This window comes from Scomber scombrus, chromosome 6 (assembly GCF_963691925.1).
Source record: "Scomber scombrus chromosome 6, fScoSco1.1, whole genome shotgun sequence".
NCBI lineage: Eukaryota > Metazoa > Chordata > Actinopteri > Scombriformes > Scombridae > Scomber > Scomber scombrus.
This window is the reverse complement of record NC_084975.1, coordinates 28,908,876-28,922,890: the sequence shown is the minus strand read 5'-3', so window position 1 is coordinate 28,922,890 and position 14,015 is coordinate 28,908,876. Positions and strand designations below refer to the sequence as shown.

The 14,015-nt window shown below is 38.9% G+C and overlaps 1 protein-coding gene across 1 annotated transcript in view; it reads left to right on the top strand.

Moving 5' to 3' along the window:
- The window catches only part of necab2 (N-terminal EF-hand calcium binding protein 2), a 127,154-nt gene that overhangs the window by 79,647 nt on the left and 33,492 nt on the right, over positions 1-14,015 (top strand). Inside the window, exons 8-9 of the mRNA XM_062421253.1 lie at positions 3,360-3,439; positions 11,226-11,282. Of these exons, the coding sequence (XP_062277237.1) occupies positions 3,360-3,439; positions 11,226-11,282 (137 nt within the window). The remainder of the gene's footprint in view (positions 1-3,359; positions 3,440-11,225; positions 11,283-14,015) is intronic.

The window sequence follows — 14,015 nt, the reverse complement described above, 5'->3', positions numbered from 1 at the left end:
ATATACCCATTCACCACCCTGAATTTCTTATTATTGGTGCATGTTGAGCCTCTCTAAACAAAAGGTACCTCATGCACTGGTATTGTATGTTGGCAGTGGGTGTAAATAGGGACCTGAAGAACCGTCTAAAGACTGACGAGCCATACAAACTTACAATCCATTCCTTGGATCATATATTATTAGATAATTCTTCAAATTCAGTTCAGTCACTTCACAATTCTTTTATGTGAAAAATTATCCATTTATGAAATTATCAACACCATGGCACTCCTGTATGGTTAAAGAATGATGTGGAGAAGGGCCAAAGTGTGACACAGTGAATGAACATGATGTCTAGCGTGACTGGCTGCCTGTTTTGTCAAGTCCTAACAATGATTGGCTCTGCTGTTGAACTCAATTAGTTTAAATTCTAAAGAAAATCTGTTTAAAACTTGCTAAACTAATTAGTATGTTAATTTGAAGCGATGGTGTTAAATTATTATTATTTTCTTTCTAAATTTGGTTTAAATGATGCAGAAAAACAAACAGAACAAACATTTGTGAACTTTCCAGCCATCCAATTTGAGAGATGGCGTTAACAACAGAGGACCTTTTTCTCACCATTCATGCCCACACATTTAAATACTGGCTGACACAAAATGGAAAGTTAAATTAGGTGAATCTGAAATAACTCAAATCAAAAATTTAATTGAGGAGAAAGTCAATAGAGACCCCCACCTCTCCCCTCCACTCACCCTGCTGCTGGATTCAAAGACTGTAATTCCACACGCACTTCTATAATTGACCGGGACGTTTATTTTCTAAGTCCATCGAAAGGACCACTGGGCTTTTATCTCCAACTGTCTCCATGGTTACAGACTATGGTTTAGTTGATGAGTGTATGCACATGTGTGTGTGTGTGTGTGTGTTTAGGGTGGAGGGAGGTAGTTCCTAATTGACTGGCTGTTAAAGCTTTTAATGAAGAGTGGGCAGCCAGCTCTCCAATTAGCTGTGGGGGAGCCATCAGGGGATGGAAAGAGGACGGCAGCTCAGGGAAGACTGGAGGAGAAGGGGGAGGAAGAGGACAAGAGGGGGAGGAGAAGAGGAAGGAACTCTGAGAGAGTAGAGAAAAATTAAGGCAAAAGGATGAAAAGAGTGGTGCTCATGTGAAGTGGGGTGAATGAGAGAGAAATAACATGCATCTCAGTGTTCTTTCCGAGTATTTCTTACCAATATACACGCACCTGTCATCAACACATCAACAAAAAAAAAACAGGAAAACTATTCTTCCAGCCAATCAGATGTAGGAGGAAATGTGGACTGTACTTACATAGTGCTTTTATAGTCCTTCGACAACTCAAAGCACTTTTACATTAAAAGTCATATTCACTCATTCACACACACATGCATACACCGATGGCAGGGGCTGCCACACAGGGTGCCAACTTGCTCATCAGGGGTAACTAACATTCACACACATACATACACCGTTGGCGCAGCCATTGGCAGCAAATAAGTGTCTTGCCCAAGGACACATCGACCTGTGGGCTGGAGGAGCTGGGAATCGAACCGCTGATCTTCCGATTAGTGGACAACCCGCTCTACCTCCTGACATTTTGTAAGCTACGTGTTTGTAATTGCAACTTATCTGATGGACAACGTCATATGCCACTGCCATCCAAAACCGTTACATTTCTCTATTGCAAATGGTTCCAGTTTTAAGTTTATTTTATTCATATGGCACAGATTTTACACAAAGTGCTTTACAAAGGCAAGCATGTGTATGCACATACAAGCACGAGGACATTTAGCCACATAGCAGATGATTTAAAAAGTTTTTTTATGATCCTACACACCTTGGATGAAAATAAATTGGTCAGGGAAATATAGTCACGGTTAAAAGAAACTAATGTTTACTGTCTGTAGGAAATAGGACAGCAGTCTGCCATGTGTCAAAGACAGATATCGTGTTGTCTATTTTGTCGTCTAAAACAAAATCACACCGCTTCATTTTTTGATGAATAAGACTTTCCAGTCTTCTGTCTCTATGTCCACCAGAGGTTTTTGTTACTACCACGTAAATATATTCTGTCATTTCTCTTGAGGGGACAGGCTTATGGAGGAGGGGCACATGTAGCTTCTTCTTTATGACAGCTATTAACAGGTTTTATGGGAAATGTGGCTTTGATTTTGAGAAGCATTTGCTGAGATGCTTAAAAGTCCTGATACAAACAAGTCTCAGTTCATGATAACAGGTTTTTTGTTTATATTGTTTTACAGAAGTACATTATTTATAATTAATTGGTCATTATATCCTGTACTTATGTTTAAAATGATACATGTACCTCAAATTAAAAATGTTGAAAACAGGGCATACTACAGTTCTGATTAAACAGTGTTAGTCCTGTCTTTTAACACACATATATAGTGAGATCAGGTTATATTCATCCATTATGTTTTTCAGTTAGTGATACTGAGATATTACGTAGAGTACAAATGATGGAGTTGCTCCTCCACCCTACCAGATATCTTTTTTTTGTTAATATTTTGTGAAGTATTGCTTTGAGACCAAACCTAAATACAAAGAGCCAAATGTGGTTGGAGATATATAACACACTAGAATAAGAACCAATTAGACAGACCACCTCAAAGGAGCAGGCGTCTCATCCGTCCACTGCTTTACTGTGTTTGAACAGGCCAAGTTCTTTCTGATAAACAGCTATAATTGCCTATTTTAAAGCCTCTTTGAAACTCCAATTTTACATGAAATATTCATGATGAGACAGTGTAAATGAAAAGAGAGACATAAGAAAGAAAAATGTATTATTAGTTTATATAATTCTTCATATGCTGCTCAGTGAAAGCTGTGTTGGTACTGGAGCGACTAGGCACAGTTTGTCAATTATAAATGACCGATCATTAATGCTGAATATAACACCATCTGTGTCACCACCACTGCATTGGCACAAAGAAATACATGACATCACATAATAATAAGTACATGCCGAACTTACTAAAGATCACACTACAACAAGATCAAATGTAAAATAAAAACACAGCGATCTTGATTTCAAATGTAACAGGAGGAAGACGGCCAGGGCGGTGCTTTATTTGTCAGAAATAGATTGGCAGTGTATTCATGGGTGAAGTGTTTATTCTCAGGCACATAAATATTACAAGAGAAAGTGGCATGACAATCTGTGGCGTAGCTCGGGAGTTTTGATTTCAATATGTATAAGACATATTTGAATAAATATAATCCGGCTGCATCAGATCTAGTCACAACCTAGAAACAAGCGATGCAAATGTGTGTTCGTATGCGTTTATTCAGTGTATTTACAACGTGTGTGTGTCTGCGTGTGTGTGTGTGTGTGTTGCAGGTGCAGTGGAGGTTAGGAAAGAAGGTCTGGATGCTCAGATCAACCGCCTGGCTGAACTAATCGGACGACTGGAGAATAAGGTAAGGAATACACACACACACACACATAACGTTTTTGTGGTAACATGGCGGTCTTTGACTTTGTCGGAGCTTGTTTCGAGATATCACTGAGCCTTTTTTGTAAAATTGAAGCATATATTTGTGACCCATTTCAGAAGGTCATATCTTCAGTAGAACCAAGCCCTACAGCATTGGCTTCCAAACTTTTTGGCTTGCAGAAACATTTAAAACCATACGAAGCCAATTCAAGCCTTCTTAATATAAAGGTTACAAATTTCAAGGAGCCGTGAGCACTTCAACCAAGCAAAGACTGATTGTTACCTTCTCAGATTCATTCATTTGAGTAACTTTTACTGGTCTGAAGAGGTGAATCTATCCAGTATTTTAGAAGAAAAGACAAATGTCCTAAAATGTTTCTAGTCATTTCTAAACCCCAAGTTGGGAACCACAGGGTATGAGTATCTTCAGGATTGTATCTATATCGACTGATACCGATACTTATTGATACTACTTTCCGTAATTTGTTGCAAAAAATGAAGACATGACATGAAAAGATTTAACAGGTATTTATTTAGGAACATAACAGTTAAAGTGCTTAAAACCATTGCTGTTTCCTCAGTGAATAACAGACTTATGTTCAGAAGGATTAGGGCTGCAGTCAACCAAAGAAAATCTTGGTCGATCAATTCTACCTACTTGTCAACCAGCGGATTGCTCAATGGGGAAAAAAAGTGACGTTCACAAGATATAAACAAGCCAAATTAGCCCTCCTAGCTATTGCGTGCTAAGAACGTAGCGGGTGATATCTTGGTGATATCTAGTGTCGGCCACGTTTTATTGCGGACGCTAGATATCTAACAAAGCCAGAGACTATATCGTGTTAAGTCGCTATGAGCTGTAAATTCACCTCAAGCAGAAGGGAGAAGATAACGTTATCTTGGAGTTTGACAGGCTCAGATAAGGTCTCTCTTCCCGCCGGGCAGCTCTCCTGCTCCTGCCTCTGTTTCAGACTAACACTGGTCAGCAGCTCCTCAGCCTACTGCTGGCTGTGCGACGCTATCTTCTTCGTCTTCTTTCTGTTGTGTGGCAGATGGCAAACAGCATTAAGATGTATAACCACCACATAAGCCAGCTACGTTAGAATGAATTTACCTTACATGAACACTAGGGCTAGGTATGGGTACTCGATACCTTTAAAGGTATCAACCGAAATAAATCGATACCAAGTAGTATTGAAACTTCTCCCATTAAACAATACCTGCAATCCATCCTTTTTGCACCCAGAGGTTGAAAATATGACTATTTGTATGGATTGGCTCACAGCGTTTTGTATTTAATAAATATTCATAATTTGAAGACTTTCAAAATGCATTTGTGTAAAAAATCAAATCAGTCAGATGTGGAGGAATGGTGGCATTTTATTCAATTCAATGCTTCTATTCACATGATGGGTATTGAATGAAGTATTGGTATCATTTTAAGGGTGCTTGGATTGGTCCTGGTATCATAATATCCAGCCCTAATGAATACCAATAACAGCACTAGGAGCTTATCAATATTTCAGTACTTACCGGTCAGGAACCAGTAGCAATTTAGTACCAGCTCTTGATACCTATTACTAGTGGAAACCATCGCCCTGTGACAGCATAGAAACATTGTTGGTTATGGATGTACCAATTTAATGTCCCCAAATTTGAGGTGAGTCCTATAATTATGTAATTATACTGTATGAACATATCAGTGTCTCCACAACAAGATGATTGCAGTGAATCACACACACACACACACACACACACACACACACACACACACACACACACACACACACACACATACACATTAATTATTGCAAGGTTGCACATTTCTCTGTCTTACAGATAGACTCTATAATTTGATTTATTTGACCTTGTTATGCTAATATTGAGACGCTTGACGCTTGTAGGCAAAGGAAGAAACATCATTACTGTTAGATCATATATAAAAACACATGTATAAAAACATATTACATACTGTCACATTGTAAAGAAATACAATATAAAGAATACAGTTGTGATACAGACTGCTGGACACTTGCTCTCTGCTGTTATTTTGTGCTGTATTATTCCTCACACTGCTTGAACTTTACTATCAACTACAAGCAGCACAAGCCAGTGATCTTGTCCTCATATTAAAAATTTTACCAAGTTGTCAGCATGCAGAGGATTTGTATGTTTGAGATATTACACTGGCCAAATCAGGCAATGCAAAATCAGAGGGAAAGAAGCAGGGGGTCATTGAGGAGGTAAGGGAGGGAGATAAGGAGTTGATTAACACTAAGTGAGAGAAAGGGAAGGATGGAGGGAGAGAGTAGATGAGAGAAAGACGGAGGAGGCAATTAAAAGCCTGATGTCCAAAGTGTTGCGATGTTTTTTCCTCTTCGCAGCAGCTCTCTGGTCCCAGATGCCTCTTGATCCTCTTCCGTCCCCCCTTCCTCCATGTTTAGATTTATCACCTCGCTCCTCCCTCCCACCTCTCCTCCTTTATTTTTTTCTCCTCCTTTTTCTTTTTTCTTTCTCTATGCTTAATGTTTCTCTCCTTCTCTCTCCCCCCTACCCCTTTGTCTCCCTATTCCTCTGCGTTTCCTGCTTTTCGTCCACTGCTGAACATGTTAAGACTAATGGAGCCCTCTGAGACTCGGCTGTCATTAGAAGAGCAGGCCTCTACAGCACATAGAGCTAAGAATGACTAAACGCAGTGTTCTGCCACGGAGGGAGGATGAGGGAGGAGAGAGTAGGGTAATTATATAAAGAAAGAAGAAAATGAGAAGAGGAAAGACGTGAGCGAGCGGTTGATTTGGAATACCCACTTGTGTGAACAAACCTGCGACTACCAGCCTGATTCCTGTTTAGAAACGACCTTTAGCCCTTGGCCCTGATTGCTAATTAGATTGATCGCTAACGAATTGTCCAGGTTTAAGTAGTTTCACTCAGTCAAGTGACCTCCATTTGAGCAGAAGTGATTGAAACGGCTTCCACTGAAGAATTGTTCAGTAATCACCCGTGACCCCGAAGCCCTCCGGAGAGCACATCACGCTTCTCGGTGGCTGACTGTTTATCACAACTGTGTGAACAAAGGACCCCTTCACACGGTTGAGTAAACACAGTCAAGTCTAATTTTTGTACCTGTTTAGACAGGAATGAAGACTCCTCAGAAATGATTTCTTTATTTTGTCTTACTGCCTAAAAGTAAAGCCAGTAATCAATTGAAGTCAAGTGGAAAAGTAGAGGTGACAGTGAATATAACAGGATGATTTATTCTATCTTTTTTCCTCTAATCAAAAGTATAAATCCAAAGTGGTTCACAGTCTTATAGTCAAGCAACCTCCAAATATCCCAGTAACCAGTAGGGATATGGGCAAATTATCATATCTCGATTTTGAAGCCAAATATCTTGATATACAATATGACTATGATTTCAACAGTGAAAAGTAAGCATTCTTAAACAAAAAGCATAATAATACCAAATGGACAAAATAATTTGTCACAACAGACCAATAACTGTAAAAAAAAAAAAAAAAAAAACATTTTTCTGCAACCTCTACATTGCAACAATGCTTTAGCAATATTTTAAATGTAACAAGAGTGAAAATTAAGTCTTTAGCTACGTTAAAAAAATTCATAGAACTGCCACTACGGTCTGACAGAAGTTTGAGTTTTTATAACTCAGTTTAAATAAAAACTACACACCTGTCAGCCCGTGATTTTTCCTGAATATGTTTTTGATATTTTCTGAAGCCCATAAGGTGCTAAAATAAAACACAAATGATTTCTTAGCAGTTATACCTCCCCCAGTGCAGTATGCCTTATTATCACCTATGCAAGCCCTTCCATTTGCATGATATTGTCCATATCGTTGCTTTTTGCAATATTAGTATCTTCACACACATTCATATCTACATACAGATACAATAACAATGTATCGTTCAGCCCTTGCAACCAGTATACATATATACACCTGTATCAATGAATAACAATGAAGTGAAAGGTTGCGATGAAGGAGGTTATTCATAGTGATATCATAGCCAGGAGTTGTGGAGTTGGAGTTGTATAGAGTATAGAAAGTTCAGTCACTCAGCAAGGGTCATTTTCACAGTGAAGTTCTATCAGAATGTAGCTTGAGTTTTTTGTTTTCCTCTTGGTGTGTACATCATTATCACTCCCTTTGATATAAAATAAGTCATTGCCCTCCGTGAGCCTCTACATCTCTCAGGGATGCTGCTCGAGAGCGAAGCGGAAAGGGAAAGGAGATGTGACTTTAATCTCGGAGATTTTCTGTTATGTTCTTCTGACCTCGTAAACTGAAAGCATCATCCACCACCCACTGACAGATGCGTTGTCCTGGTTGTCCTGGTTGTCCTGGCAACTGAGTCCCCAAAAAAGACCTCAGCATTCGTGGCCCTGGTTTTTCTGATGGGAGTTAAATTGTTTGATTCTGGTGAGTCGGAATAGTGTTTGGGTTGGCTCATGTAGTCTTACTTCAGATATTCATTCAGCATCTCGGACAATATAATGCACTGTATATAAGTGCTAATGACATAAGAGAAAATATCCTCTCTGTGCTTTTGAGTGTAAAATAAAAGCATTTTTTTTTTAAATAACATGTCATTTAATGAACAGAATAAAACTTTTCAACTACCAACCATGCTGTAGGAAAATCTGCATAATTCTCAACCATATTAACTGTTTTAAGGATTACTTCAATGCATGCTGCAGTCTTGTGTGCACAGGTTTTACTTTCCAAACTTCAAACTTGATCAAATCATGTAAAATAGCTTTGATTTCATTTTTGTGTGATTTTCCACATTGTTGAAAGATGTTCTTTGTGAAGAGAGGAAAGCGCCCCTAAAATTACCATTCCAAAGATGACAAAGAATAGCAGATAACGTTGCACAAAGAAGAAAAAAAATAGGTCAACGAAAGTTTATGTTGTAATGTAAAGTGTGTTTTAATAAGAATAAGAATAATGAGAGCCACAGAAGAGCAAATTAATGGGCATTTTTTTTGCTGGAAAGGGGGTCAGATAGTATTACTGCAATAATCATATCATATCAAAGCATAATGAGGAGGCAAATTGAATATGGCTTTGTCACCGTTTGGACTGACATTACCTACATGGATGACATTATTAAGATTGTACAGGAGCCTGAAAAAGGAAATAATATTATCACACTGTGTCAGAGTGAATCATGAATTGTTTACTGAATGAATAATAAGCCAGCTACACACCGAGTGATGTGATGCCTGGCGAGATGAAAATAGTGCCCTGTTCTGGCACCACAGCCCTGTGATAGCACAGTGGAAATCCTGTTACCTGCAAACACTCCTCATGTTGCCTCTGTGGTGTGGTTTCACTTTCAGATTTTCTCTCGCTATCTGTCTCTGGGCTTCCCTGGGAGTTTGTTTGTTTGTTCTTTGGATGCAAAATATCATCATTTATTGCTCCCTGTGCGCCTCAGACAAGAAAATGTGTTTTCCCTGGAAAAGTCAGTCTACAGAATGAGAGGCTTTGATTTCAGCAGCACGTCTGATATACTGTAAGTGATTGTGAGGCTTAAAGTTACTACAAGGAACTTTAAACTGCTTTTAAAACAGTCTCATGATGCCTATGAGGCCTTTATATGACCTACATAAGCAAACGAGACCATCGGTGAGAAGATTGTGTAACAATCCTTTACAGATCAGTTGCATGCTGCATTTTTTAAAGCACTTTTGAGAAATCCAGACGTTTTTTAATGTCATTATTTGAGCAGAAATGTTTCTTGGGTAAAATTCTACTTGGGTAAACTCTGTGGAAGAAGGAAGGTACACTAAGTTGATGTGGATCTAACCTCCACCCCCCAACACACACCCCCTGCATGTAGTTCAGTGTGGAAAAATCAGATAGGCAGTCTTCAATTCTGAAGACTTTTTATGTACCGAAAAACCAACAACACACAGCACTCTCCATTTCAGTCAAGCTGTGACCAGCCTGTGCCATATTACACTCAAATCACTCATCCCAGAACTCAGTATGTTTCCAGGAGCTTGTACAGTGTGTATGCACAAGTGTGTGTTTGTCGCCTGTGTGTTTGAGCCAAACCCCACTGGCTTCACCTGTTACCCTGCGAGCGACGCAGACACTATTCATTCACAGTAGCAACACTTATAGTCATCAGTCACCTTGGCAACAAAAAACCTGCAGCTCTTACTGTTATTTGTTAGAACAAGTTTATATAACCTGACTCACAGGCTGCGAGATTGGAGGAGAAAACTAGAAATCAATGTCTCGTCAAATTCCCTGTAAAACCACAATGGGCCATTTTCACATTTTGAGCAAGTAAACAAGATTTATTTATTAGTGAACTTAAGAGGTGCAGGTAAGCAGATTTTGCTAGCTGTTTCCCCTTGTTTCCAGTCTTTATGCTAAGTCTGTATGCTAATATGAAGCTACAGCCAGCAGATGGCCAGCTTAGCTTGGCACAAAGACTCCAAAACCAATAAAATTGCCTACTAGCACCTCAAAAGCTCATTAATTAACATATTATATCATGTTGGTCAGGTTGCCTGTCAATGTCATGGTCAAATGAAAACTTAAATGACTACGCCCAGGAAAGAAAGAGTGTAAACCCCCTTTAAAACAACAATGTGCAATTTTCACATTTTGAGCAAGTAAATGAGATTTAATGAACTTTAGAGGTGCAGGTAAACAGATTTGGTTAATGTTGGATGAGTAAGGCTAGCTATTTCCCCTTGTTACTAGTCTTTATGCTAAGCTAAGCTAAGCTAACAACCACTAGCTTTACTTACTGAGCACTAGCTTGTAGTGACATGAGAGTGATAGTGATAGTAATGTAACTATGGGCAAGAAGGTGAATAAGCATATTTCCCCATAATAAGAACAAGCTTCATTCCCTTATTTTGCTCAATATATTATTTCATATTTTGCTAATATGAAGCTACAACCAGCAGATGGCCAGCTTAGCTTGGCACAAAGACTCCAAAACCAATAAAATTGCCTACTAGCACTTCAAAAGCTCATTAATTAACATATTATATCATGTTGGTCAGGTTGCCTGTCAATGTCATGGTCAAATGAAAACTTAAATGACTACGCCCAGGAAAGAAAGAGTGTAAACCCTCTTTAAAACAACAATGTGCCATGTTCACATTTTGAGCAATTAAATGAGATTTAATGAACTTTAGAGGTGCAGGTAAGCAGATTTGGTTAATATTGGATGAGCAAGGCTAGCTATTTCCCCTTGTTACCAGTCTTTATGCTAAGCTAAGCTAAGCTAACAACCACTAGCTATACTTACTGAGCACTAGCTTGTACTGACACGAGAGTGATAGTGATAGTAATGTAACTATGGGCAAGAAGGTGAATAAGCATATTTCCCCATAATAAGAACAAGCTTCATTCCCTTATTTTGCTCTCATGCTTATGAAAAATGATTTCAGTTCATTTGTACCACCAGTAGCTCCTACATCATGATATTCAGTCAGATTTGACATTTCAGTGTTCTTGTGGGTTTCGATCTTTCACGCTGACATAACTCATTCTGTTTCATTTTGTGTTTCTCATACTGGCATTCATCCACCTCCTCTCTGATCCCTCATCCCGGATTCCCTGCTGAACTTTATTTCCATCTTTCATGTATGTTTTCTGCTCTCAGCGTGTCCACTAACACCTGTGGTTGTGAGTGACAGGCTGCTGTTGTAGTGATTGCTGTCGTTGGTCTCGTTGATTGACGTGTCGCCGCCGTTGTTGTCGTTGTGCTTTTCCTTTGCAGACGGTCTGGCTTGACCTGCACCAGAGGCTAACAGACACAGATGGCACCGCCAGCGCAGTAAGTAGACACTAAGCAAATAACTGTTGTACATTATACTGCCACACACAGTCCCAGGTGGAGCATCACTTACTGCTACCTCGCAAAAGCCCAACAACCCACCGCAGCAGTACACAAATTGAGTGTTGGACTAAGCTTTGTAATGTAATTAACATGAGACAGCATTTCTGCGTGGCTCTAAAATAATCACGTTTCACAGGCACTGATCTTTTGAATTATTTCCCAGGAAATATGCTTGTTTTGTTTTGTTGTCTAGACCTGAATAATTTATGAACACTGGGTATTCTCCGGCACTATCTTACAATATCTAACACCCACAGAGAAAATAACATACAGCATATTCAGGGCGTGTGATATATAAATTCTGTGACAATGATCAATGATTCATACAAAAAGCCACGTGACGCGTAGGCTTCTTCTTTCCGGTTTGAATAACAATCTGAAATCGGAACATTTTCGGTATCAGTCAGCTGTTTGACACCATTTTCAGATGCTTTCACGTAGAGCACCTGTACGCCCTGCAGTCATTTTGAGATAAGAGTGCACAGGCACAAGAGAGAGCATAATAAATACACTCAAAAGCTACCTCACTGTGAAATATACATGTAGATTGAATGCTGATGCACACAACTCTGCTGTCAGTCCCACAAGAGTAAGGGTATATGGCCGCTTATAGTAGTATAAAAGGACTATAAAACAAGTGAGCTTATAACAGAAACAGTCTATAAATGAACAATGTATATTCGTAGGCTACTTCTTAACCAGCATGGCATGACATCATTACAAACAACCTGCATATGATGAATAAATTAACACTCACAGTTTCATTTGCAAAAAACTTCTAAAAACTTTTTACTATTACATTAGACTGAAACGTTGCAACTTATAAAACAAACAGCAGTGAGTGAGACAGTGTGCGGGAGCTTTTCTTCATTTTTTGATAGACCTTACCGCCTGCAAGAGGTCATTAGCAATTCGAAATACAGATTTATTGTATTCAAATGCACTGTTCATTGTTGAGACTGCAGCTGAGTAAATTGAATTTTGCTGAAGCAGTTGCAGCATATTACTATCACAGCTATAAAGTTACAGTACATTCACACCACAAACAAATGATGAATGGATCTATTCCATGTGGTTTTTTCTTCTTGCACGAACAACCACTAGATGAACAGATATGTCGCACACACTGAGTTAAAAACCAGATCCTCTTCTTCTGCCTGCAGGAGACGAGAGTAATAATCACCGATTGCACTTTTGCCCACAGCAGAGGCGCCACTTATGGATCCCCATTAGCTCGCTGCAAGCAGTGAGCCCTGACTAAAAATTGTTCAGTTGTCATGGGTACAGACACAGAAGGTTATTGTGAGAACACTCACATGCACTGAAAGAGAGAAGTTTCAAAAATGTGATTTGCCTATAAAATACATCTCACACCAACGCTCCAACAGCCAACAAGGAGTGCTTCAAAGACAATAAGACAAAGAAGATGTGAAAGTAAGAAATAGGAAAATACATAAAAATCATTTCAAAATAATCTTTAAACAAGTAAAGGTAAGTTACTCTTTAAGAAAAACACTTTAGAGGCAATCAAAGAAGTCGTCTTTGGCAATTACCCTGCTTTCCAGGGTCCAATTACTCCGCTTTCCAAAAACACAGTATGAAGCGGGGGAGTCTTTGCCTTTGCGATAATCATATTTGTGCACAGACTGGGAAAACACTCTGCTTCAGTGCCCACACTAATTTAGCACGGACTTCATCTCACTTTCTCCAAGCTCCTTGACATTTGTGTCTAATGGTGCGGAGTCAAAATCTTATCAGATGAACAAATGTTAATACAGTCAAACGTTTTCAAATGTGAAAATGAACCAGAGGCATTGTAGTTTCAAATGTTAGTATTGTATTCATGTAAGTGTTCATTTCAAATGCTAAACTTTTAATTGGTAGGGGATCTTTTTCACACGTCAGCCATCATAGATTGTATGAATGAATGTTCAGCCTACAGTGGGATTCAATGTACTATACACACTGGCTGCCACTTTAAAGGAAGCCCAGTCTCTTGTTATGGTTTCACTCTTTCAGTATTTTCAGTACTTTTTATTATTCAAATACATGAAATTCTGTAAAATTAAGGGCCAGAATTACATACAGTGGTATAATTACCATCTCGATTAACTAATAAGTTAATTACATAGCAAGCTGATAGGACTGACTACTCTGAAGGAAACTTCAGTTCAAATAGTATAAATTCAGTGGTGGGGTTTGACCAGTAAGCACAGACAAGAAAAGAAAATGTAGTGAGTTAATAGTAGAAACATCCATTCATAAAGGCCACATTTTAATTTCAGTTCAAATGTGCCTTAGAATGATAGTGAGGAAGAAATCACATTAAAATAGACCTATTATGCTAATTTCCAGCTCTGTATTTTTATTCTAGGACTCCACTTGAGTACTTTACATGATTCACAGTTCAAAGAAATCCTTATTTATCCTATTCTGGCTGTGAATGGAGCCCCTCAGTTCAGCTTTTGTCTGAAACAGGACATTTTAGCTCCTGGCTCTTTAAAGCTAATGAGCCAACTCTGCTCTGATTGGTTAGCCTCCGGAAGTTTGCGCAACGGCCGACTTCCACTAGTTTCGGGGGCTATGTAAAACAAACTACAGCAGCAGGATTTCACTTATTAACTCAAAAAAAAAAAAAAAGCCAAGAAAAAAAAACTTTAACATTCGTTT